This window comes from Penicillium hispanicum (assembly GCF_028827665.1).
Source record: "Penicillium hispanicum strain IBT 35686 chromosome Unknown utg000001l_segment0_segment0, whole genome shotgun sequence".
Lineage (NCBI taxonomy): Eukaryota > Fungi > Ascomycota > Eurotiomycetes > Eurotiales > Aspergillaceae > Penicillium > Penicillium hispanicum.
This window is the reverse complement of record NW_026623193.1, coordinates 367,066-392,036: the sequence shown is the minus strand read 5'-3', so window position 1 is coordinate 392,036 and position 24,971 is coordinate 367,066. Positions and strand designations below refer to the sequence as shown.

The window sequence follows — 24,971 nt, the reverse complement described above, 5'->3', positions numbered from 1 at the left end:
CCGGCTCTCGCGGCCGTCAATGACATTTGCGTATACCCGAAACCCAAAACAGATCATAGTACATCATAAGCTTTTGTGTCCAAACCCTCCCTGACGGGTATCACGATATTATTTATTTCTGGTTCTCGGGACGGAGCGAGCGGACGGCCTTGCCGGCGCGCCAGATCTCGAGCTCACGGATCTCCTCCATCTCCTTCTCGTACTTCTCGCGGTAGTCCTTCTGCGAGTTGTAGTCGAGCGAGCGCTGGGTCTCGGTACCGTCACGGACGCTGTCGTAGAGCTCGTTGAAGAGGGGCTTCAGGTTGTCCTTGAAGCGGCTGGACCAGTCGATGGCACCGCGGCGGGCGGTGGTGGAGCAGGCAGCGTACATCCAGTCCATACCGTAACCACCGATCAGAGGGTACAGGGACTGGGTGGCTTCCTCGACGGTCTCGTTGAAGGCCTCGGAGGGGGTGTGGCCACGCTCACGCAGAACCTCGTACTGGGCGAGGAACATACCGTGAATACCGCCCATCAGGCAGCCACGCTCACCGTACAGGTCAGAGTAGACCTCCTTCTCGAAGGTGGTCTCGTACAGGTAGCCGGAGCCGACGGCGACACCCATGGCAATGGCCTTCTCCTTGGCCTGGCCGGTGACGTCCTGGTAGACGGCGATGGAGGAGTTGATACCACGGCCCTCACGGAAGAGAGTGCGGACGGTACGGCCGGAGCCCTTGGGGGCGACGAGGATGACATCGACGTCCTCGGGGACATCAACCTTGGTCAGGTCCTTGAAGACGGGGGAGAAACCGTGGGAGAAGTAGAGGGTCTTGCCCTTGGTGAGAAGGGGCTTGATGGTGGGCCAGGTCTCGGACTGGGCGGCGTCGGAGAGCAGGTTCATGATGACGGTACCCTTCTCGATGGCGGTGTTGACATCGAACAGGTTCTTGCCGGGAACCCAGCCATCCTGGATGGCCTCCTTCCACGAGGCACCGTTCTTGCGCACACCAACGATGACATTGAGACCCTGGTCACGCAGGTTCAGACCCTGGCCGTGACCCTGGGAGCCGTAGCCGATGAGGGCGAGGGTGTCATTCTTGAAGAACTCCTGGAGCTTCTCACGAGGCCAGTCCTCACGCTCGTAGACATCCTCCTTGACACCGGCAAAGTCAATGGTCTTGATGCCACGGACGGGAGTCACCGGGGCAATGACACGGGGGACCACCTTGGCCAGAGCGGGCCGGGGCAGGGCGGCGGTCACAACGGAGCGAGGGGCGGCCACGCGGGCCAGGCGGAGGGCACGGGGAAGACCACGAGAAGCCATTGTGTCTGGGGATGGAAGAGAGGAGAGTGGAGAGTGGGAAGGAGGAAAGAATTGGGAGGGGAGGCGGGAAGAATCTGGACGATTTAAAGCAAAAAGTTGGGGGGAGCAGCTTCGAAAGTTCACGGCCAGTCATTCCACGTGATCCCCGGAGAAGCGACCTTGCTCCCCGGCCGACACCGGGGTCGCGCTGATTGGCTGCCGTCGAGAGCTGACGCCCTCGAGCGTTCTTTACTGCAACTCCAGAGATCTGGAGGATCCCCGACTCAAAGAACGGTGGCCGCTGCTACAAGCGTTGCCCGCAACCTCACTTCACCTCAAACTCATTCTCATCTGCCCGTCGTGAACTGAGCGGTCCTGTGGCCTCAATATCTGTGCGATCAGGCTGTCAGCAGCAAGGGCCAATGGTACCAGTCCGACCGACCCAGCACAGCGGAAACCACCCTCGTTGGCAGTTGGTCTCGCCATTGGGTCGGAAGTAGGCTTCGCTATGAATGTCAACACCCTATTCGATCAGAGTCTGGCACACTGCTGCAGAGTGCAAAGGAGAAGTATAGAAATGAGCTTCTGCGCCCATCCGATCGTCACGGTTGGCCATCGCTGCCTGAGGTGTCCACCACGGCCCCCAACACCGCCGACTCTTCGTTCCCCCACGAAGCACAGCACCACTCGCTCTGATCTCCCCTCAACTCGGATGCGCGTCCGGACCATGTCTATACGATGAGTTTCTTCTCTTTTGGTGATCTGCCCACCATCCAGACCCGGAAGGCCTTGCTACTGCTCGACTTCCAGAATGATTTCGTCCGTCCGTCCGGGAGCCTCCACATCCCCAATAGCGCCGACATCCTTGAGACGCTGCCTCCACTGGCTGCCGCCTTTCGCAAGTCCGGTGATGTGATCTGGGTGCGCTCTCAGTATCAGTCTGCACAGCCGGTTACGGATTGGAACTTTGGCGACCGTATTGTGCTGGAAACGGAACCACCCAAGAGGAGAACCATACCCTCGTCAGATGTGATCGAGGCAGCGTCGGATCGTGATTCCCCCGAGCCGGTCGATCCCGAGGCTTTTCTGTCTGGGGAGTCGGCTACATGCTGTGCTGCGCAGACCCCAGGGTTCCAGTTCCCGGCACCTATCCTTGCTGCTATTGACCGGGATAATGACACTGTGTTGGACAAAACCGGGTACTCCGCCTTGGAGTCCACCGACCTCGTGCTTTCTTTCCGCACTCGGTTCGTGACGGAGTTGTATCTATGTGGCTCGCTATCTAATGTATCCGTCTATGCGACCGCGCTGGATGCTGTGCGGAACGGCTTTTCAGTGACGCTGATTGAGGACTGTCTTGGATACCGCGATTTTCAACGTCACCGGGAGGCCATGCGCCGCATGGCAGACATTCTGGGGGCCACTGGTCTGACTGCGCAGGAGCTCACTCAGGAGCTGGATTGGCAGGAGACAGACGCGATCGCGCGAGATCCCCCCGAACCCATGCGGCAAGCTGCTCCAGTCGGTATTGAGAGCGTCCTAGACAGTTTGGGGGTGCGGAGCGAGGATACGAACCCGGAAAAGACGCCAGCTGCAGAGGATTGCAGTTTGTCGGCGCTTGCATCCCAGACCAGAGCGCACCGGGCGGCGGCTGCAGCCGAACGTAGTGCCAGCGAAGGCAAAAAGAAAGTGCGCGTACGCGTACGACGCCCAAAGCGCCGTGAGCCCACCCCGGATGCTGGTGCAGGACCTCATGATGCTCCCTTGGGACGTTCCTCAGATCCCCGACAGTCTTCGGCTGACAGTATTGGCGAGGGTGATTCGCGCATTGTACCAGGGCTTGATCTTCCTATGGACGTGTTCCAGCGTATTCGCGAAGAAGTGTCCTGGCAAAAGATGTATCATCTATCGGGTCAGGTGCCCCGACTTGTCGCTGTGCAGGGCCTCCCTCAGCCCGACGGTGCCATCCCTATCTATCGGCACCCTGCCGATGAATCTCCCTCGTTGATTCCGTTCACGCCCGTCGTTGATGAAGTGCGTCTGGCAGTCCAACGCGTTCTGGGACATCCACTGAACCACGCACTTATCCAATTGTATCGAGATGGACAGGATAGTATCTCTGAGCACTCGGACAAGACACTGGACATTGTGCGAGACTCTTACATTTGCAATGTCAGTCTAGGGGCCCAACGTGTCATGACTCTTCGCACCAAAGCGTCTGCTTCGGAGTCTCTAGAAGGAACAGAAACTGGCCGGGCCACCCAGCGAGTGCCACTGCCTCATGGTTCTCTCTTCATTCTCGGACCGAAGACCAACATGCGATGGCTGCATGGCATCCGGCCTGACAAACGCCCCGAACCTACCAAATCCCCTGAAGAACAAGCATTTGACGGCGAACGCATCTCACTCACCTTCAGGCACATTGGGACCTACGTTGCCCCCAGCAGCAATATTATCTGGGGCCAGGGAGCTGTCGGGAAGACACGGGAGACAGCTGGAGTGGTGGTCCACGGGCATCCCGAAGAGACAGAAAGACTGATCCGTGCCTTTGGCCATGAAAACCGTGCAACCGAGTTTGACTGGGATGAAGTATACGGCAGTGGATTTGATGTGGTTAACTTTGTCACAACCACCCCCGCGCGATTAGCACTTAGTGGCGATTCAGTGCCGGACTTGCGAGTGCAACTGGCCCTAGGCGAGAATGGGCTGCGGTACGAAATCGCCGACAGCAACGAGATGGACATCGAGGATGGCAAGCCCACCAAGCGGCCGTGGTATGTCGACTTTCGTGGAACCAGTGTGGCGGGGGATTTGGCCATTTTGAAGCATCTGGCTGCGCGGCCCGCAGAAACCGCACGACCGAGAGTCGATATGCTGCAGGGCGGCAGCCATTTCATGTGGATTGAGGAGCTCCACGCTCGCTGGCGGGTGCACTGTAGCATCAGTGAGGGAGAAATCTTCGAATCTGGCCTGGAAAAGTGCGAAAGTGCCTTGGATGGACATCACTATCTCGGGGGCGGTGTTCTAGGCATCGATGACTGCTCGCTTTGGCCGGTCCTACGGGAGATCGTGCAGGCCCAGGGACCCTTCGATGAGCGGTTCGTGAACTTGAAACAATACTACCACCGTGTCGAGAAACGGAGCATCGTGAAGGCCATCGTGGCAGGTTCCCACTGATTCTGACATTCTTGTCATCTGCGCGGTGGCGGTAGTTCGATAGCGCTTTGCGACTGATACCCATGCTTATACATCTTGTACCTAGGTAGCTATAAACGGGCCTTCCAGGCATTGTGTATGCTGCATAGACATCGTTTTCAAGTCCATTTGGAGACTCCTACTACGTATCGTTGTTACTGCAGGACAACATGTTGCATGTTCTGCGTCGATTTGCGGGTCATGATATGCCAGATGCTGGAAACCCATGTTTGCCAACGGTTTGCCAATCGTCCCGCGAAAGATCGCGTCCAACCTGGTCTCGTTAGGGTCACGTCTATCGTGTCCTCGTGTTTAGAAACGCGCTCCTTCTTTACATTGTCTTCAGTCTCTCCCTTTTTGACTCTCAGTCTTCAAGCTAATCTCTCACTGCCCAGCCCTTACGCCGTACGCACTCAGGTGCCGGTAGAGAAGTAGCAAGAGTTCGACTCGACAGCAGCATGTTAGATTTAATCCGATGCTGATTGAATTACTGAAAGTTTATAACTCCCAGTTCTCCGGGTGACGATGCCAGTCCCACTCTTTAGGTCGTTTAGCCAGTCTGTACGCAACATACCGGGTATCTAACCATTGAAGTTTATCACGGACTGGTCATCCCATTCGAAACCCCGAGATGCGACTGTATTCGTTAGTTGATCTTCTCGGCATTTGTGGTAGGTATGCTTGACGTACACATTGCCCGTCGACTGATCATAGATGATCTTGGAGATTCTTGATATCTGCGGTACTACACCGCAACGTAGTATCTCTCTGTCGATCCTATTAGCATTCATTCCATTTCCTATCCTGGGTTTGCGACAACCGACTCGAAGGCAGCACGAAACTTAGCACGGATGTCATCACGTATAGGGCGGTCTAAGCTCCAGAAGAATTCCTCTGTAAGGGACTCCCCAGGGACCTTTTCCCATACAACATACTTGATATAGCCACCAGGAACAAGATCATGTTCCCCTTGCGTACTTTCGTTGTAACCAAGGAAACGTGGAACGGCGCTACATCCTCGGCTTCGCAACAGCTTAAACGCTTCTCGTTCACCACACACCCCAGGAGGACGGATTTGCTGGGCTAGTGTCGCCAGATCAGCATCCTCAGTCCCTGTGATAGGAATCTGATAATACATTCGCATAAAGGCTATCTGCGTCGGATCTTCCTCTAGGTGGCACATGAATTTACCAACTGTCATTGGAGTCCCAACGCCCTTTTCGACATCTTCCTTTGTGAGGTGGACTGCTCTCTCAGAAAGCTTTTCCGTGATGATCCACGAGCGGCAGACCCCCGGGGGCGGCGAGCCAGGGAAGGGAACGCTAGGTGCGGTAGCGGATGATGCCGTAGTAGGACGGGCAGTAGCGTGTGAGGCCGTAGTATGCGAGGCCGGAGTAAGCGAGGCCACAGGTGTAGAGATACCAGACGCAGAGGGAGAAACGGCGGATAGCTCTTGTGGAGGGTCGATGTCGTCAAAGGTAGTAACCTTCGTCCCTACCAGGCGACGGAGGAATCGAGCATCGAAGTCACTCGGTCTTGAGGGAGGTGCCATGATGATTCTCGTGAGGAGCCCGCTCTAGTAAGAGGTAGACGAAAGGAAAAGGGTAAGGGAAAGCAAAGAGAATGACGGGTTTACCCAGATTAGGAACCTTGGAATAGAGCCGCTTCTAATCAACGACGTCATCCTCTCCCAAGCTCTAGTTCGGCCACCAAGAATCTCAGCAAAGAAGAAATCAGATACGTTGCTAAGCGGTTCCTTCAGGCATTTTATGTGCTACACAGACATGGTTTTGTGTACACTGGTTAGTATGACCGAATCTATAAGTTGACTTTGAAGCTTGACTCTGACTTGACTTCCATTATAATAGATATAAAGCCTAACAACGTTCTCGTAAACTACCAAACCAAGACTGGGAGTATACGCTTCACTGATGTGCAGCTTGCAGACCTTGGATGTACTGTTCCTGCGACTTCCAGGTATGCAAAAGACGGTGGTTTGATCGGGGCACCTATATGCCCAACTTGGAATTGGCTGGAATGTTCTAGTGATATATAGTTACTTGGTACCATGGTATATATACAAGACACGCTCCTATCGCTATATTCTCACGTCTGTTTCTAACCTCCGTTCTTATTCTTAGATTATCACTTCAATATACGGTGTAATTTCTCCATGTTTAAGCCGGATATCTCCGCTGATCATGATGAATATGCATTAGAAATTCTTACCAAACAGTGCCAGTTCTTTCGGGGGATCCCTCACCTTGATACACTAAATATCCGTATGCAAATTATGGGAAGCTCGAGGGAAGACAAAAGGGTCCATCCTAAAGATTATGAAGGTTGATTCTAGTGATAGACATCCAGCTCAACAGCTTCCGGAGGATGAATGGTTTAGGTCGTAATAGAACATCCATGTTGGCAACCAAGGATTCGTCACCATAGTCGTGATGAGAGTGACTCGGGTATGTTTTTATCCTCTGTATGTGCTCGCATTCCTCCTGTTCTTCCACACGACCTGCAGCAACTCTAGATCAAACTTTAGACCGACTCCAGGGACTTGACATCTGGTTAAGCGGGCACTCAGTAATTACCCAGAGCTTCACCACCACTCCAACGCCACTCTGTAGTCTCTCAGGCTCTTCCCTTTGCCGTCCAATCAGGACCCACCGGTGACATCGGGATCTTCCACTCTGCAATTTCAACTATTTCAATGGCTTCCACTCATTAGACTTACGTTTTTTTTTGGTACTTCAAGCACTCTGCTATCAGTCGCTTGTTGATGTCGTTCTGCGTGAGACACATATTGACCTCAACGTCGAGGCTAACCCTGCGACGCCATCAATACTCCCATATGTCCTGCGCGATCCCTCAACAGCTCGCGCCCAGCGCCCTCCAAGCCAAAGCTGCGTCGAAAAGCTCACATACTTCGGCCCATCACTCTTTGGCCTTGCCCACAAATGAAGACGACCCTGGTATTCGCCAGAAGTATCGACCGTTTGTCTTGAACAATGATCCCACCGAGGATTGGATCAGCAAGCTAGAGTTAACTGCGGTCATGAATATGGCCGAGGAGAATCTCCGAGCAACAAACAGTCGACTTAAAGTACTCGTGCTGTATGGCAGTCTCCGACGAAGATCATATTCTCGGCTGGTGGCCTACGAAGCCTCGCGCATACTTTTCCGACTCGGTTGCGACGTGCGCGTTTTCGACCCCGAAGGCCTCCCGGTGAAGAATGATAGCGACCACGGCCATCCAAAAGTCCAGGAACTTCGAGCCCTCAGTCAATGGAGTGACGGGCACGTCTGGATTTCACCCGAACAGCACGGAAATCTGGCAAGTCTTTCTCCGCCCGTCTACTCGCCGTTGGCTAATCTTCGGAACTAGACAGCAGTGTTTAAGAACCAGATTGATTGGATTCCTCTCGTCACTGGGAGTGTTCGTCCGACGCAAGGCCGGACGCTTGCCATTGCGCAAGTGTGTGGGGGCTCGCAATCCTTCAACGCGGTCAACTCTTTGCGCATTCTCGGTCGATGGATGCGCATGTTTACCATTCCGAACCAGTCGTCTATTCCGAGGGCCTACACCCATTTTCCAGATGAAGGCCAACCTCATGATCAACGACTCGTTGCTAGCAGCAATCGAGATCGGCTGGTAGACTGCGTGGAGGAATTTGTCAAGTACACCATCCTGATGCGGCCTCACATCGAGCTATTTGGGGACCGTTTCAGTGAAAGGGAGGAAAAAAGGCTGAAAGAGAAAAAAGCGCAGACTGGCGCATGAATTGCCAAGAATTGTACATAGAAACTATGGTAGATGATGAAGATATAGAGATGATATAGAAGTTGCATGCCAGTGAGGTTCGGTTGAGAGAAGACAATGCATCATACAAGACTATGTGAGAAAATCATTCAGATCATCAAACTATGTGTGTCACTTCTGCGATCTGATTGGCCTGTCCTCTGTCTATCCAAGCTGACCCCGTTGTTCGTCCAATCATGTTGGCCGCCAGCCATTCGACCAACCAACGTCCGCCAGTGACATCGAGATGCTCAACGCTGGAAGAATTCAGCGTGACTGGCAGTATTTGCCCGAGGTGGGAGGCAATATCGATCCGGAGTCTTGAAAGCTATTCTATCCTGCCAAATTCTTATTTCCTACTTTCTTGGACACCAGCTAGCTTGCTGGTCTCTCTATGGTCTCCCTTTCCGCGATTCAACATGGCCACTATACCCGCTCGCCACTCCAGTCCCACTGACAATTTAAGCAAATCACCCTGCGACGTTGAGAAAGCACACGATATCCCTACCCCAGATGAACATCAAAAAGAATCAGCATTCAAGAGTCTCGGGCTCCTGGACCGATTCCTCGCGGTCTGGATTTTCCTCGCCATGGCAATCGGGATCATCCTGGGCAACTTCGTGCCAAACACGGGCCCTGCACTACAAAGAGGAACCTTTGTCGGAGTATCGATTCCTATTGGTAAGACTCCTTGCTGGTGAACACATTCCGAGACTCACAATGGTTCTTGCATAGCGGTCGGTCTGCTCGTCATGATGTACCCGATCCTCTGCAAAATCCGCTATGAATCTTTGCATCACGTCTTCCGAACGCGGCAGATTTGGATCCAGATGGCATTCAGTGTAGTTTTGAACTGGATTATCTGTCCATTCCTGATGGTTAGTTTTGCTCTCGCTTTTCGAGTCGACTTGGCTGTTTGCTAACGTTCATCTAGCTGGCACTGGCCTGGGCCTTCTTGCCCGATGAGCCGGAGTTGCGACAGGGACTCATCATAGTCGGGCTCGCCCGATGCATTGCAATGGTTAGTTTATGTCGCGAAAGGATCGAAGCCGTGCGTGATCGTCATTTGCTGACAATGGACGGATTCTCAGGTCTTGATTTGGACGGGGCTGGCAGGGGGCGATGGCGAATACTGTGCCATTCTCGTTGCCCTCAACTCGATGCTCCAAATGATCCTCTTTGCCCCCATGGGGGTCTTCTTCATCCGTGTGATCAGCGGCGACGACGTGAATTTCGAGTATGCCACCGCGGCGCAAAGTGTGGCGGTCTTTCTTGGAATTCCCCTTGGCGCCGCGATCCTCACGCGCTTTGCGCTGCGAAACGTAATCTCTGCTGAATGGTACGACCGCGTGTTTCTGAAATGGATCAGTCCGTGGTCTCTGATCGGTCTGTTATTCACTATCTTGGTGCTATTTGCGTCGCAGGGCCGTCATGTCGTTCATCAGATTGTCTCGGTGATCCGGGTGGCCGCGCCGCTGATTGTCTATTTTATCATCGTCTTCTTTACCACGCTGCTCCTCGCATACAGACTCGGGTTTGGTTACAAGCTGGCGGCCACGCAGAGTTTTACCGCTGCCAGCAATAACTTTGAGCTGGCTATTGCAGTTGCGGTTGCAATGTTTGGGGCGAATAGTAACCAGGCTCTTGCTTCCACCGTTGGACCTCTGGTGGAGGTCCCGGTCCTGCTGGGTCTAGTTTACGCTGTGAAGTTTATAGCGAAGCGAATGGGATGGAAGGATTGAGGATACTGCAATACATGAATGGAAGTGAGCAGGTTGGGAATGGGGGTTGTGAATTCGATATCACTGGGAAAAGGAAGTAGTCTGAGATCATTCTCATTGTCAGCGTGGAGATGAATTTGAGAATCGCATTAATCGCATTTATCGCATTAATACATCTTGAAGTGATGTATTCTGATCGGCAAACTCGCTCCATTGTGACAGATCTTTCTGATGTAAAGTTAAACACGCAGAATATCATCGCCGCTCATGAATGCGTGGTCTGGAATATATAGTAGAGACATACAGGCCCAGGTATAGACAGTAAATATATACCTGTACCCATCTACAACTTCTCAAACGTCGGAGTCCGCTTCTGCATCCCAGACAAGAGTGCCATAGGGACATCCTTCGTCTGCAGCGAAGCACTATTCCACACCCCCGTGTATCGCAGCGCATCCTGCACCGAGTGATCGCGCGACCAATTCAGAATCTCCTTAGTGCCCTGCACAGCGACAGGGCTCTTGCTCGCCATCAGTGCCGCAAGCTTCAACGCCGCAGCGACGGTCGCTTCGCGATCCGCATGGACCGAATTGACCAACCCAACACGCAGCGCCTCGTCCGCGCCAAACACGCGCGCCGTCAGCGCCACCTCCTTCACCCACCCGTACGACCCGACGACCTTCGGAAGCCGGTTCAGCGTGCCGATGTCCGCCGCAAGCCCGATATCTACTTCTTTGACCGCGAGCTGCACATCCCGCGAGCAGAGCCGCACGTCCGCCGCCGTCGCGAGGTCGATGCCCAGCCCGAGCGTGAAGCCATGCAGCACCGCAATCACGGGCTTCTCGCACCGCTCCAGCGAGCTGATGCAATCCTGGAACCCGGCGATATGTCGGCGCCACCAGGTCGCCTTGCGGGCTGGGTCGACGACGGCGTCCTCGGCAAATGCGCCCTGCGAGGCGGCTTTGACGTCGAGGCCTGTGGTAAAGGCTCTGGGACCTTTGCCGGCGAAGACGATCGCTCGTACGGCGGGATCTTCAGAGAGCTGGGTGAAGACGTGGTTCAATTCGTGCCACATGCTGGTGAGGATGGTGAGTTCGGGTGAGAGAGTCGCGGGGGAGCGCTTGGGGACTTACGCTTCGAAGAAGGCGTTCATTTTATCTGCGCGGTTGATCTCTACGAGCGCGACATAGGGGTGGTCGGCCGGGAAGTCCACGGTGAAATACTCGAACGAATAACTCTGTGCCATCGTGACGGGGTGCTAGACTCGACACTGCGAATCGGTTCATTATATAGACGGTGGCAGCTCGGCTCTCCATCATGCCTCGGTCCGGATAAGAGACGATAAGGCTCGACCGCCTTCTGTTTTTAGTTCGACAGTGCTTAGCTATGATAGTAACTGTGAAACAGGCTGTTATATTCCCTTTCCATGCCCTGTCTAGTACATACGACCACAGGGTGTGGAGAACAGGGCTTCCCGTCCGCTCAGCCGTACTTAAGCCACACGCCGGCGAGTTAGTAGTATGGTGGGTGACCACATGCGAATCCTCGCTGTTGTATGTTTTGTTTTGTTGTTTTCTCTTTTTATCTATTGTCCTAGCCTACTCTTCATTCTTCACCTGAACTCCTTGTCGCTTCACTCGACTTTCCTGCAGCCGCCTGAACAGCCTGACGTGTCCCTCGGCAAAGCTTGCCTGCTTTACTTGTTCCCCTGCTTTGTTGCTCCTTACCCTGCTTACCCGGTGACCTTTGGACATTAGTTAATTTTTTTGACGCCTTTGCAATTTTGAAAACCCTCATCCTTACTGTTGTTGAAGCTAATCCGCTTTACATTTTTGGCAGGGATCGCTTGCCTTGGTCGCAATCGACTTTTGGTCGAGAAGTAATTCTCGCTGATTCCCCTTACAACTACAATTAGGAGAGTGCGTGGAACGAGAAGGTAACGGATCAGAAGAAGCCGGTGGATTGGCGTAGTGAATGTGAAGCCATAATTGGGCCAACAACAGCATCATAATCAAGTGCGGGGTAAACCCTTCCATTCAGGCTAGTTATGACGCGAGTAACTAGTTAGTTAGTTAATAACTAGTTAGTTAACTAACTAACTAGTTAAACATGGAAAAATGATATCATACCAAATCACTCATCTTCGTGAAATTCAACAATCACTCCATTGAGCTCTCCTAATTCTGGAGCAGCAGGGGACTCTTCCTGTAGTCTAATAATTGAATCAGTCACTCATTCCAAGTTCTTGAAGGATGTTTTCTTTCCACATTGCCCCTTTGTCGCGTGAGGTCTTTCGATACTTACCCTGCAACAACATAGATTGGAGGAAATCTTCTGGTGGCTGGATAACTGCCTTTCGGGAAGCCGTTGTTTGCGAGGATCCTATGTTGCAATATTGTTAAGAGGCCGTTCTATTCACCTTGAATACCTTGGATCAACTTACTGAACGACACTTTCATTGTGCGCCTCGAATGCATCGGAATCTCTGAAGCGAACGGTTGCCTGATCGAAATACATTATACATTATCAGTGAACGATAAAGATCGTCGAGTATTTAGTCAACATACAAGCATTTTCGCGAGATGTCCTCAATTCTGCAAGAAATATTTACTGATCAAAGATGGCTTTCAAGATTCGGGTCAGAAAGGAACATGTATACCTTCAAGATTTCCAAATAAGATCAGTACAAGCTGCTTGCGTCATTTCTTCAGTGATCTACCCCACAGTTCAGCTAAGCCGAGTTCACCACGTCACCATCAAAGTTGATTCTGAGCTGTCTCTGCAGAGTTAGTCGGGTTGAATATGAGTTATTTTCATCATCCAGAGCCCAGACCTCGGGAAACATATCCTCTCCCGGAGCCGGTCTACCGATGACGTGCTCTGATCGACCGAATGCAGTCCTCTCGGTCAGGATACACGTCAAGGACCTTTGCTGGACTTTTCTATGCCGAGCGGATTTACAGCTAGCTCGAAAGAAGGAACTATGTAGCTATGCTCACTTCCACAGGGACCAGTACCATAGCATAGATTTAGTCGCTAGCCACAAATAGTCTCTTCCCTAAATCCCGCAGCCCCCGGGCGTCTAATTCAAAAGTCTATGGTAAAAGGCAGTCCGTTTACAGAAATCGAAGTAGCGTGTTTCCCCTGGTGTATTTTTAAAGGCTGCATTTTTCGCCGGTGTCCAAAACCTAAGCACGATCACCTTTATAACAGTCAGCTAGCCAGCCATTCTTCTTAAGTCCTAGAATTGCTATACGACCAAATCATCATTGAGAACCAAAACTTAACAAACAATACTATCATATTCCAATGGACGAATGTTCTTTGTCCATCTCGCATCTCGCGGCTGTGTTAGTACTAGCTTATCTAAAGGGACGTGGGGGACATATCGGTAGTGTGGGATAGAGTAAAGCTCTCAAAGTCCGAGTCCACGGGCCATGTAGCCGCGAATCAAACAATATAATATGTGAATAGGTATTCCCCCTGGAACTATCTTATTCCTCCAACTTCATTTGTTTTCGAAACACCGTGTGTGTGATATAGACATTGCTTTCCAGAGCTCCGCCATGCGGGGTCTCACATGACCTCTGAGGCGCTGACCGATAGTCACTCCTCCTACTCCCTAGTCAACTACCTCTCTTCGTCCATGTTCTTTCATCGTATCGTCCACGGATGTTTTACAGGTTTCAATTCCAACCACTTCTAATTTTGACGAGACTGGGTTTGCAATGGGGGTGATCTCGTCTACACGCGTTGTCACTAGAGCGGAATACTATGGCAAAGCAAAGCTTTTGCAAGCTGGTAATCGCGAATGGGTCACTGCAATTGAGTGTATGCGCGCGTGTGGCGAAGCTCTCCCGCCATGTATTATCTTCAAAGCGAAGAGTTATATCAAAGGCTGGTTAGACGACAGCTCTCTTCCAATTGACTCACGCATTGAAATTAGCCAAAAACAGACCACCGATGAAATAGGGCTTCGATGGCTTCAAACCCTATTTATCCCTGCAACATTTCTTCGTTATGTTGGCTCCCTTCTTCTCGCCTCACATTCTTCTTGGGTGCTGGAACGATTGGCTTGGGGCGCTCAATTGACTCAGTGAAAACGAAACTGGGCACAGCCGACGTACAGGCATGGGTTCATTCATTAATAGCAACAAATTATCGTGGGCTATTGTTGGATCAAATGGACGAGCAAGCCACTGGATTCTGCGGTAGTCCCCTCTTTATCTTGGTCATCGTACATATGGTTGGCAGACGGTCTTGTCTGGGAGCGATTCTGCCGGGAACTTGTGTGTTGAGGTTCATAGACGAGTTTGCCTCAGTCTGCAAGCTGGATAAGGCGTAATCCGACTGACGGGAGATATAAAGCCCTTCGTCTCTTGCGTTGGTTTTTGTCGACATTCTGAAATCGTTTCTCGCCATTGCTTACCATCTATCAACGTATCTGTTCTTCTTTCCTACATACCCAAACCGTGATGGATTCCTTCACATATCAGACTCGCAGATCCTTCAGTAGAGTACCTTCGGATTTCATTCTTTATACCTTCCTTTCGCTAATTCCAGAGTGCACAACTTCGGTGGTTTTTCTGAGCTAGGCACAAAGGCCAATCCTTTGTGATTGATGACGAGACCCCTCCACCACGCTCGATTGCCGACGTCACCGCGACCTATGCCGAGACGAGCCCGAAAAGCTTGGTTCTGACGCGGACACTATGATCATGGTTACGCCGGAATTCGGGCACGCATGATGCTCAACTTATAAACCTTGGCACCTGAGAGCGATCTTGAATCTGATTTCCAAAAGTCTCATACGTCACTAGTCAAGTGATGTCTTTGGCGCGTTCTCTCATGAAGTAATATATTTCTCCGTTTACCTTCACAAGCCCAACATATTCGCGATCGAGAAGCAATCTACTCTTAGAATGGCCTCGAGTGCGTTGAAAGATTCCACTGTGGAAGATGTTGATCTACTAGGTGACTGGTAAAGCCGACCAACCCTAATTCTCCGGTACATTTTAGGAAGCTAATACTTGATAGTTTTCGGACAAGATACGATTTACTTTGTCGATGGCAGTCTAAACTTGAGTTCTTCTTGTATCAACTATGTCGAATCGCAGCTCCAAGCTTGCTCGAAGATTGCCATTGGTCTTGCCCCGAGGCAGCAGAACTGAGTCAACTTTCGGAGAAAATCACTGAATACTTTTGTTACCATCACAAGAAAAGTTTCCAAGCCAATTGTATATCGGAAACAGAACGCGAAGCATTTTGCTCAGATATACATGGAATCCGTCAGATCCGACATTGTGCTGTGCACCGTGTTCCAGCGAGCGCGGTTACTATCGCTAGATATGCAAAAATGTTGAGAAATGTCTTACGCGTATCTAGACGTTTAGGAGGGACGGAATTTGAAAATGCGTATGGTGTCGCAGTATGTTTGCAACCTCGATCTTTTTGTTCATCCCTCTAATCATAACCGAGTGGTAGTTGGATCGGTTTCTTGATACGTTTTGGGATATTAAGGACCATGATATCCCGCAACTAGCATTGCGCCAGCCGTCTCAACAACCGCAAAATAGCCAGCACAACTACTACACCTTACAAGAGACCTTTACAGCGAACACCCGGCAAATGCTGAGGTTACAGGAGGTCTCGTTTGAAAAGAAGTTGGAAAATTATTCGAAGACGGTGGAAATCATCGAGATTACACAGGCACAGAAATTAGCAAGGCGAACTAGAGTCAGGAAACAGAATGATGACGCTAAACAGAGAAGACTTGAGAAATCGCAGCGGCACCAGCAGGAAATTGATCGGGCTGAACAGAAAAAAGCTGAGAAAGCACAGCGGCACCAGCAGGAAATTGATCGGGCTGAACAGAAAAAAGCTGAGAAAGCGCAGCGGCACCAGCAGGAAATTGATCGGGCTGAACAGAAAAAAGCTGAGAAAGCACAGCGGCACCAGCAGGAAATGAACCAGGCTGAACAGAGAAAAGCTGAGAAAGCGCAGCGGCACCAGCAGGAAATTGATCGGGCTGAACAGAAAAAAGCTGAGAAAGCACAGCGGCACCAGCAGGAAATAAACCAGGCTGAACAGAGAAAAGCTGAGAAAGCACAGCGGCACCAGCAGGAAATGAACCAGGCTGAACAGAGAAAAGCTGAGAAAGCACAGCGGGAGCCGCAGATCTTCGTGAATGATTCCTAAGACTTTAATTCTCTGTTTGACCTTCGATGTTGTAACCCCCCCCCCCCTCAAAGCCTATCACGGCTATATAATTAACTATATAAATAAAAATTTTAATGAAACATAATATAATATAATAAATAATATTATAATGATGATGATGATGATGGATTCATGTTACGACTCAGTGCCCGGGCGCACTTAGCCAACAGGCCTAAAGACCAAATATGCTAGAACTCTATGTTCTAGCATGCCCGGGACCGATATAAGTAGCGCGCATCGTTAGGCTTAGGTGAATCACGCCTAAGTCCTAACAATTCATTTACCCAATGTAGCTAGCTTTATATACATGCTGCTATATAGGAGTACTAACAGAACCAGTCCATAGCAGAAAAGTGGCTGCCTACGCTATAAGCGGACTTAAACCATCGACCAGCTAGTTCCGTCCATATAAAAGAAAGAAATAATATAAATAGAACAAATGAGTATACAAACTAAATAAACAAGATTAAAAGAGTATAAACTAACTAAATATAACAAAAAAGGAAATTAAATAAGTAACAGGCCCCTATATAGTCCCTATAGTTATATATTATCGAAAAGCACTAAATACACAACTAACTGCGTTATGCCCAGCCCTAGGGGCCCTCTCTTCCTCTCTCTTGCTCTCACAGAGGCCATCCAACAGACACCCAAGCAGGCCGTTATCATCTTCATTCCCCTTGACACATGTGAGGAATTCAGTGTGCTGAAGTCTATTGAACATGTCCCGGTCGAGGTGCACGGCAAGGGACTGGATATTCTGATTAACTGTGCGGGTGTTTCTGCCACCACCAACGAAAATGTCGCAGCAATGTACGTACGATGATGAGTTCGTAGGTGAGAAGCGAACCTTCCCACTGATGATGACTTGATAGGTCTGGTCTGGGCTATCAATTGTCCGTCAATGCTGTCGGTGTCCATCATTTAATCAGCGGCTACCTGCCCTTCCTCCAGAAAGGCCGGATGAAGAAGGTCATCAATATGTGAGGAATACAACAACTGAATTCCCCGTTTCAAGCTCTTCTCCCGATATATTGATTGGACTCAGCTCGACCATCTATCCCTCGATGACCTGGGCGCAGCGTTCGGATTTTGCGTTCATGCCCGCCTACAAGATTAGCAAGGCAGTTCTGAATGCTTTGACGGTCCAGTATGCCCTTTCCTATAAGGAAGATGGGTTCACCTTTGTAGGGAATAAGAAACCCTTTCTCCCTTGGCCTTGATGAAGCATATCACTAACGGATGTCATGGTGGCTACGAACGGACATGGGAGGCGAGAATGCCCATCGCTCGGTGAAAGAAGGTGCTGAAGCCGTGTGGCAGGTAGTGTCGACGGCGGACCAGACGTGAAACGGCTCGTTTCTAAATATCTCCGTTCCTGGATCGTCCATTTATACTGGAGGCTCGATTCCTTGGTGATAATACTCCTGCACTTGTTGAGTACTACCCCTGGTGCGAAATTTCCTACGAAACCATGCCTATTTGGGATGACTAGGAATATATGATACATACCTGCCTCTCTCTGCGAGCTGCTGGCTCTCAAAATATATCTTTGAATCACCATTACCAGCGAATTGACCCCCTATCTCTGTTGATGGCCTCCCGTAGGCGAGCTGGCATACGTTTTACCAACTGACGCAGCGAATCTCTACTTAGTGGGCCCACGCCTTTTCAATAACCTTATATAGCTGTGTCTTGCGTGTAGTATGCTCTAGATAGTGTGCCCGCATGTATTCCTTCATATTCTACACAGTTTCGATTGGGTTCAATTCTAGCCCAAGTTGTAATCAGCTTGGTGGTATATACAGTACTATGCGTCAAGTTCACTAAAATGACCCCTTTTAGAAATTTCGCTGCAGGATACTTGCCGACTTACCCACAATGACTCGTGAAATATACCGAACATGGGGAGCTTGTAGGAAGCAGTCCATTACACCCAAAGCCTTTTTAGGACTGGCTGAAAATCAAAATAGAGAGGAGGAGAATCCACAATACTTCGTTACTATGAGGTATGCCACTTAGATGAGCGCAATATCGCTTCGTCGGTGGTCGGCTGGATCCCCGCTATCAGCAAATCCGTTCCGATGCAAGGCTCGCGGACTAGGGATCAGCCACGCTACCCCTGCCTATTATTCACTCATCTCGCTCCTATGGCTGCGACGGTGCAGCGGCACTCACCCTATTCTCACCCGGGCGGCATGTAAGTAGGAATAGTAAGACTAGAAACCTAGATAGACGAACTTTATGATCAGTATACGGATCTAAATAGAGAGAATTATAGTCGCGATATTTCAATTTATTATTCTATAGTAGAGATTCAGGTGGGGCGACTCGAAAGATAGGATGGCGATCTCTCATTTGCCAATGACCCTTTAGCACGCCTTGTTGACCTTCGTGCTCCCCGCTGCCATCATTCTCACCACACATCGTCATGGCACCAAAGCTTCTTGCCAAAATATTCAAGCGCAGGAAAGAACCACCCCCTAAATTCAAAATCAAAGAATGGTCTCCCAATGCTATCGGAATTGCTGATTCCACCTGTGAGATCAATGGCGATATATTCAATCGGTGGAAGCTTCCAATCCCGCCGCCAGAAGAGCGCCTTCGCATGATTGGCGCTCGGAAACGCAACCCGCAAGACCAATGTCATTTCTTCCGGCTACCTGCCGAGATCAGGAGGATGATCTACCTTGAGCTCATGGGTGATCGGCGAGTGCACATTCGATATATCTGGAAAGAGCCATCGCCATTCAGGCCACAGCCCAAACAGGGGGGACCTCGATGGGATTGGTGGCATTCTGTCTGTGACCATTCGAACGACTTCCCCGAAGACGCTCTTTTTGACCACTGTTGGGACTGGACCGATGAGGCGGATTTAAAGAAGAAAAGTCCGAAAATCAATGGCGTGGAGTGGCTGAGGGTCTGCCAAATCGGGTGAGTCACTTCCTATTCTCCGAATATCCACCCAGTGGCTTATACCATCTTGCAGTTACGAAGAGGCGTTGGAAGTCCTTTACACGACAAATGTCTTTGCGATGAACAGGGCCATGGACACGCCTTTTCTGATGTCAAGGCTATTATCCCCACGCTGTGCCTCTTTGATCACGTCCATGGATATCTCTTTCCCGGCTGGTTTTATTGGTGCTAGGAACGATGAAGCAGACTGGATGGCTGCATTTGTCGCATTTGTCGATTTGTTTGGAGTGACCTTCCACGGTGTGCACCGTTTACGCTTGGAACTGAAGATGCCGCCGTGGGAGGCTTTCGCCGAAAATCCCAACGAGCATAGCATGGAAATGCTTTCTGAGAGCATAAAAATGTTTCTAGCGCAATTTGATAGACTTGCAAAAAGGTGCGAGTGGACTCAACTGCAGCTTTGTGTTCCGTGGAACTGGCGTGAACAGTTCCAGAAGTCCAGAGAATCGATGCCCGGTCAAGCTGAGTGGGAGCTCACAGAGACGATCTGGTCTCAGCGCTGGATATTCCAGTGTTTTGGCATGAGTTGATCACAATGAGCCAGCGTTCAACCTCAGCAGTTGATCTGATATATCTTTCTGTTCGATAATCTATAATTTTACCGATTTGATTTTCCTGGACCAGAAGAGAGAATACTTGACTACGTCCGCTTCTTTCATATTTCTATGTCGGTAAATTGACCCAGTAAGGAGAGGATAAGAGCCGAGTCCAAGCGATGGCCACCAACTCGTATTCTACGACCAGACATGATTGAACAGCGATAGCAGTGTTGCAATTTCAATTATTGAGTTGTCCTTAAAGTACATGTTGTGAAACCCCGTTGAAAAATCCCAGAACCATGCAGCCCATGAAGCAGCAAATGCGAAGAAGAAAAGCAAAATTCAAGTCGTAGCTCGTGCGCGTCAGGCGTGAAGACAGCGAAGATCGGCGATTGGCGATCGGTGGATCAATGCGGGACCATGATCTACTCGATAGTAATCTTCTTGGTGCCGGCCGAAGTAACCTTCGGAACGACGATGGAGAGGATGCCGTTCTTCAGGGTGGCCTTGACAGCGTCCTGGTCGACGCGGTTGGCGAAGGTGAAGGTGCGAGAGAACTCGCCGACAGAGCGCTCGGAGGCCCAGTAGTGGTGCTTGGCGGTCTTCTCCTTGGCGTCATTGTCGGTCTGGGTGTTGTCACCCTCGGATTCAGCCTCGGGGTTGGTGTGGTATTCGCGCTCGACGCGACCCTTCACGACCAGGGTCTGGGGGTCGGAGAATTCGATGTCGATGTCCTTCTGAGCGATGCCGGGCAGCTCGCCATCCAGGTGGTAGGCGTTGTCGCCCTCGCGAGAGTCGAAGCGAGGGACGAAGCTGCGCAGAGCGGGCTGGTGGTGGCGCTGGGTGCGGTGGTTATCATAGTCCATCAGCTCGCGAAGGACATTGTCGTAGAGCGCCAGAGAGGGGAAGCCAGGGCCAGGGCGGAAGAGAGACATGATGTTGGTTGCGGTAGTAAGATAAGCTTGAGAAAGGTGTGGTATGATAAAGATGAAGCTTGGAAGTTTTGGAAGATGGTTGATGAGTGCGAATGGTTGAAAGATGGAGGAGGGAAGACAGGTGGTTGAGGGGGGTTTTATATCAGTGAGGGGAGTGACCGGTAAGTTCCACAAACAAAGCTATGTGAGACCATGCTCCCTTCTCTAGAAGACTCCAGACGATGATTGTTGCCTCTCATTATTGCGTGACACTTCTAGGCGTATATCGCAGTTTCTCGCCACGGCTGGATGCTTCTCCACGCTTCGATGGTCACGTGACGGGTATAATCCGGGGAAGCATCCAGAAATCGTGGTATGATTACAGCGGTAGATCATGATCATGCGATGACACAAGAGCAGCGAATCTTCCAGGATATTCCCTGTCAATTTCCGGATTACCTGAGTTAATGATAGCTAAGCAGATACACAGCAGTGGATTGTGCTCTGCCCAGCATCCACACTCTACTTGAGTTGACCAACTGCTCTTTGTAACCTGCCTCGTCCAACAGGAGAATCATCTGGTGTCCTGTAATAGGTTGTGGCTCTCCAGGTGAGCACTAGTCTGTCTGCCTGACCACTTAGATGGCAGGGAAGCACTAGTTGCCAGGCCAGCGCAGAATCGTCGTAATTATTGTGATATGTACGGCATTCGGCACGGTCGGCTTCTTGATAATGTGAGACTGATGCCGATGGGGATAGAGCTGATCTCCCACTGAGACGCCCCGACTCGCTTTGCCAGATACCGGGTGTCAAAGGAGACGGGTTGCGAAAGCACGAGAGGCCGGTGGGTCGGGGAGCAGAAGGGTTCGAGGACACGATCACTCTATTCGGATTCCGACTCATCAAGCTGCATGATCTTCTCATCGAGGTCCTGCATTCGTGAGTCAGGGGGGTGTATGGCTATACCACGGCGAATGCCATGCGCGCAGCAGCAGATGCGCAACTCCGATCGTGAAAGAACGTACCTGGTCCAGACGGATCTTCAAGTTCTGGAGCTGGCTCTCCTTAATGACCAGGTGGTTCTCATCATCCAGGTCCTCCACGATGTAGTCGTGTCGCTCCTCGTCGTATTTGAGAATCATGGACTTGATCGAGGGATCGCATTCGATGAGAAGACCTGGAATCGCGAGGTAAGCACGGCGGCCTTAACAACGGATGAACATTATGCTTACCTCGGACGGCACGTGGCATTATGGCTGAGGTAGAAGTTGTAGGGGCTGAAAGCAATTGGGAGGGATGCAGGGAGAAGCGATGATGTTTCGAAGCGGTGTTCGCTGATCCAGGCACCAAGGCATCAATATTATCCCTTTTGGGCGTGCATATGGATTGATCACTCTGTTCTACTAATATCCCAGCAGAGATGAATGAAAGTAAATATTCACGGATTTCAAGTCGATCTAGTAGAATGAAACCTTACTAATAATGCTACTCAAAATCGAATAATCGTGTACTTCCCAAACTCACTTTATGCATCTAGTAAGTATCCTGGATACCGGCAGTTATACATTCCCAGGCCTGATGTCATGATGAGGTTAGTCTGCAGAGTTACATAGATAACTAAAGTAGCCTAATCAATATCGAGTGCAGTGAAGTACCGGAGACTCCTTTGTTGCTTTCACCTGTCTGATATTGATCTGAAAATTCTTCAGCTTATATCTGATCAACCACCAAGATGATTAAAACTGTCAAAGCAGCCCAGAGGTTGGATTCGAGGGGAAACCCTACGATCCAGGTTAATCTAACCACCCAGCAAGGTGACAGACTCCACGGATTAGCGATGCCAATGACTGATATTTACCGACACAGGTGAATTCTATGCCTCGGTGCCTTCTGGGGCTTCCACCGGAGCCAATGAAGCTGTTGAGCTTCGCGACGGTGACCCATCAAAGTATGGCGGTAAAGAGGTTGGACAGGCCATTTCCAACGTCGAAAAGATCATCGCACCAAATCTCATCAAGAGTGGACTTCGCGTGGGCCTGGATCAGAAGAAAATTGACCAATTACTGAACACTTTGGACGGGTCAGACAACAAAGCCAACCTAGGTGCCAATGCCATTCTGGGCGTCAGTATGGCATGTGCACGAGCTGGTGCTACCCACTCGGTGAGATAGACATGCATGGCACAGAGATTTGATACAGATTTAATAAATGCAGGGTATCCAGCTGTACGAATTCCTTCGACGTGAATCCGGCGCCAAGGAACCATATGTCTTGCCGGTTCCCTTCTTCAACATCGTCAACGGTGGCGTGCATTCCGGCAACAAGCTAGCATTTCAGGAGATGATGATCGCGCCAGTCGGGGCTAGTTGTGTTTCCGAGGCGGTGCGCATGGCAAGTGAAGTGTACCAGCAGCTCAAGAAAGTTGTTACCAAGCAATTTGGAGCCTCCGGTCAGTCTGACATTCAATCTACTGACGTTTCGTCGAATGCACTAACCTGCCATCTAGCCATCGGTATCGGAGATGAAGGAGGTTTTGCGCCCCCGATTTCCCAGCCACATGAGGCTCTTGACCTGCTCGTCCAGGCAGTTTCTGATGCAGGATATGAGGGCAAAATCAAGTTTGCCATTGATCCTGCTTCCAGCGAATTTTACAAGGACGGGGGTTACAATCTGGGATTCAAGGATGACAAGTCGAACGTTCACAGCCCAAAGCAGCTGATGGATCTGTACCATTCACTTCTTCAAGAGTATCCGATCGTTTTGCTCGAAGATCCATTTGCGGAGAATGATTGGGACAGCTGGACGGAGTTCCACCGAAACTGCGCAGTGGAATTGGTCGGGGATGATCTGTTGGTGACGAACACAAAATTTGTGCAAGAAGCGTATGAAAGGAAAGCCTGTGATTCAATGCTGCTGAAGATCAACCAGATCGGGACTGTTTCAGAAGCCATAGAAGCGTGAGTGGTTCTCACTGGCACCGTAAAGTCGTATCTATTTGCTGACAAAAGACAGAGCAAATCTGGCTCACAGTTATGGATGGGGCGTATTTGTGTCCCATCGCTCTGGTGAAACCACAGATGACTTCATTGCGGATTTAGTCGTCGGGCTGCGGACTGGTCATATCAAATCCGGTGCGCCCTGTCGGGGAGAGAGAGTTGCAAAGTATAACCGGTTGATGGAGATCGAGGAAACTCTATTGGCCCGGGGAGAGGAGTTCGTGTATGCTGGAAACAACTTTCGAAGGGCATTCCATCTGTAGTCTGGGTCTATTAGAAGAGAAAGAATCAAGGAGTGTCTAGTCGAGATCAATCAAGCTGCGCAAACAAATCTGGACAGCCTGATATATCAGGCGGCAGCCGTGACACTGTCGCGCCTTCCCAAACAGGCAATCAGTTACTATGCACTCGCGGCCAATCACCTCGGCATGTGACTTTATGTGTCTCATTCCCCCAGGTATAAATATCGCCTTGTTCCCTCCACCTCTCTCTCTTCTCACTTTTTCTCTCCACCCACAACCTCCCCCAAGTTGTTGATCCCATTCCCTTTTCAGCCGACAATGACAGTCACTCTCACATGATGTTGAATGTGGAGTATAAAACACATCAGAGGATCTGCAGCCACTTTGTGGTAAGGTCCCGTTGCTTATGGGATCATTGCATGGCCTGGAAGGGTGCATGCGGTTGGCAATTTGGGGGACTCGGGGGTCTCCTTGTGGGTCTGTTGGTTTCCTGATCTTGAGGATACTCGGAGGGCTCTTTGACAGTACATCTGTGCTGTCCTTTCATCGCTTGCTCATTCTCCGTTCTCTGCTTCCCTTGGGCATGTCTCCTTTCAAACTCCCAGTCCTTCGGATGGTGGCCCGTGTGACCTTCCGTTGGAAGCCCCTCACCTGACTGCTGGAAGATGGACTGGCAACTTGAAAAGCCGACGGGGCAGAGAATCGGGATGTGCAGGTGGTTTGGGTTCATTGGGAAGATACCTCAGTGGCTTCTCTCTTTGTGCCAGCGAATTTCCCTCTCCATTTTTTATACCCATGAAGGGAAAGTGGAGTCGGAAATCTGTGGGCGCGAAAATCATTCCAAGGTGCTCTTTGGACACATTACTCCCTGTGTCATTGTTTGCCTCTTGTCCCGGTGATGAATAAAGACAAGCCCCAGCGGGAAAACACCAGTGCTGACGACCCTCGGTCCAGGCCATGGATGTTGATGTCCACGGGGTGTCTCCATGAAACATATACCTACATTCTGAGGGAAATCTAAAGGCATGTGTCAATGCTCTTGGGTTTGAAATCCAATGGTAGCTTCTGTGGTGCATTCTCGAGTT

The 24,971-nt window shown here is 50.6% G+C and overlaps 13 protein-coding genes across 13 annotated transcripts; 7 read left to right on the top strand and 6 right to left on the bottom strand.

Annotated features, from left to right (window-relative positions):
- Positions 1-112: 112 nt before the first annotated feature.
- Positions 113-1,303, bottom strand: N7459_000149 (Ketol-acid reductoisomerase; the record flags this gene model as incomplete). Its single annotated transcript, XM_056939334.1, has 1 exon — positions 113-1,303. One exon carries the CDS (start codon positions 1,301-1,303, stop codon positions 113-115), a length of 1,191 nt encoding a protein of 396 aa, XP_056803614.1.
- A 717-nt stretch (positions 1,304-2,020) lies between these two features.
- Positions 2,021-4,459, top strand: N7459_000148 (isochorismatase family protein family; the record flags this gene model as incomplete). Its single annotated transcript, XM_056939333.1, has 1 exon — positions 2,021-4,459. One exon carries the CDS (start codon positions 2,021-2,023, stop codon positions 4,457-4,459), a length of 2,439 nt encoding a protein of 812 aa, XP_056803613.1.
- An 817-nt stretch (positions 4,460-5,276) lies between these two features.
- On the bottom strand, positions 5,277-6,029 carry N7459_000147 (uncharacterized protein; the record flags this gene model as incomplete). Its single annotated transcript, XM_056939332.1, has 1 exon — positions 5,277-6,029. One exon carries the CDS (start codon positions 6,027-6,029, stop codon positions 5,277-5,279), a length of 753 nt encoding a protein of 250 aa, XP_056803612.1.
- A 1,302-nt stretch (positions 6,030-7,331) lies between these two features.
- Positions 7,332-8,261, top strand: N7459_000146 (NADPH-dependent FMN reductase ArsH; the record flags this gene model as incomplete). Its single annotated transcript, XM_056939331.1, has 2 exons — positions 7,332-7,818; positions 7,870-8,261. The coding sequence occupies 2 exons, from the start codon at positions 7,332-7,334 to the stop codon at positions 8,259-8,261; spliced, it is 879 nt and encodes a 292-aa protein (XP_056803611.1).
- Positions 8,262-8,698: 437 nt separating this feature from the next.
- N7459_000145 (arsenic resistance protein) lies at positions 8,699-10,021 on the top strand (the record flags this gene model as incomplete). Its single annotated transcript, XM_056939330.1, has 4 exons — positions 8,699-8,960; positions 9,015-9,157; positions 9,214-9,300; positions 9,371-10,021. The coding sequence occupies 4 exons, from the start codon at positions 8,699-8,701 to the stop codon at positions 10,019-10,021; spliced, it is 1,143 nt and encodes a 380-aa protein (XP_056803610.1).
- A 322-nt stretch (positions 10,022-10,343) lies between these two features.
- Positions 10,344-11,246, bottom strand: N7459_000144 (enoyl-CoA hydratase/isomerase family protein; the record flags this gene model as incomplete). The annotated part of the gene is made up of 2 exons (XM_056939329.1): positions 10,344-11,076; positions 11,134-11,246. 2 exons carry the CDS (start codon positions 11,244-11,246, stop codon positions 10,344-10,346), a joined length of 846 nt encoding a protein of 281 aa, XP_056803609.1.
- An 887-nt stretch (positions 11,247-12,133) lies between these two features.
- Positions 12,134-12,573, bottom strand: N7459_000143 (uncharacterized protein; the record flags this gene model as incomplete). The annotated part of the gene is made up of 4 exons (XM_056939328.1): positions 12,134-12,212; positions 12,305-12,382; positions 12,444-12,502; positions 12,568-12,573. The coding sequence occupies 4 exons, from the start codon at positions 12,571-12,573 to the stop codon at positions 12,134-12,136; spliced, it is 222 nt and encodes a 73-aa protein (XP_056803608.1).
- A 2,783-nt stretch (positions 12,574-15,356) lies between these two features.
- On the top strand, positions 15,357-16,198 carry N7459_000142 (uncharacterized protein; the record flags this gene model as incomplete). The annotated part of the gene is made up of 2 exons (XM_056939327.1): positions 15,357-15,428; positions 15,521-16,198. 2 exons carry the CDS (start codon positions 15,357-15,359, stop codon positions 16,196-16,198), a joined length of 750 nt encoding a protein of 249 aa, XP_056803607.1.
- A 607-nt stretch (positions 16,199-16,805) lies between these two features.
- N7459_000141 (uncharacterized protein) lies at positions 16,806-17,442 on the top strand (the record flags this gene model as incomplete). The annotated part of the gene is made up of 3 exons (XM_056939326.1): positions 16,806-17,032; positions 17,095-17,202; positions 17,268-17,442. 3 exons carry the CDS (start codon positions 16,806-16,808, stop codon positions 17,440-17,442), a joined length of 510 nt encoding a protein of 169 aa, XP_056803606.1.
- A 1,208-nt stretch (positions 17,443-18,650) lies between these two features.
- On the top strand, positions 18,651-19,725 carry N7459_000140 (uncharacterized protein; the record flags this gene model as incomplete). The annotated part of the gene is made up of 2 exons (XM_056939325.1): positions 18,651-19,153; positions 19,209-19,725. 2 exons carry the CDS (start codon positions 18,651-18,653, stop codon positions 19,723-19,725), a joined length of 1,020 nt encoding a protein of 339 aa, XP_056803605.1.
- Positions 19,726-20,159: 434 nt separating this feature from the next.
- Positions 20,160-20,669, bottom strand: N7459_000139 (Hsp20/alpha crystallin family protein; the record flags this gene model as incomplete). Its single annotated transcript, XM_056939324.1, has 1 exon — positions 20,160-20,669. The coding sequence occupies one exon, from the start codon at positions 20,667-20,669 to the stop codon at positions 20,160-20,162; it is 510 nt and encodes a 169-aa protein (XP_056803604.1).
- Positions 20,670-21,531: 862 nt separating this feature from the next.
- On the bottom strand, positions 21,532-21,899 carry tfb5 (TFIIH complex subunit TFB5; the record flags this gene model as incomplete). Its single annotated transcript, XM_056939323.1, has 3 exons — positions 21,532-21,579; positions 21,674-21,825; positions 21,881-21,899. 3 exons carry the CDS (start codon positions 21,897-21,899, stop codon positions 21,532-21,534), a joined length of 219 nt encoding a protein of 72 aa, XP_056803603.1.
- A 481-nt stretch (positions 21,900-22,380) lies between these two features.
- N7459_000137 (enolase) lies at positions 22,381-23,907 on the top strand (the record flags this gene model as incomplete). The annotated part of the gene is made up of 5 exons (XM_056939322.1): positions 22,381-22,462; positions 22,515-22,810; positions 22,863-23,097; positions 23,155-23,605; positions 23,661-23,907. The coding sequence occupies 5 exons, from the start codon at positions 22,381-22,383 to the stop codon at positions 23,905-23,907; spliced, it is 1,311 nt and encodes a 436-aa protein (XP_056803602.1).
- Positions 23,908-24,971: the final 1,064 nt, after the last annotated feature.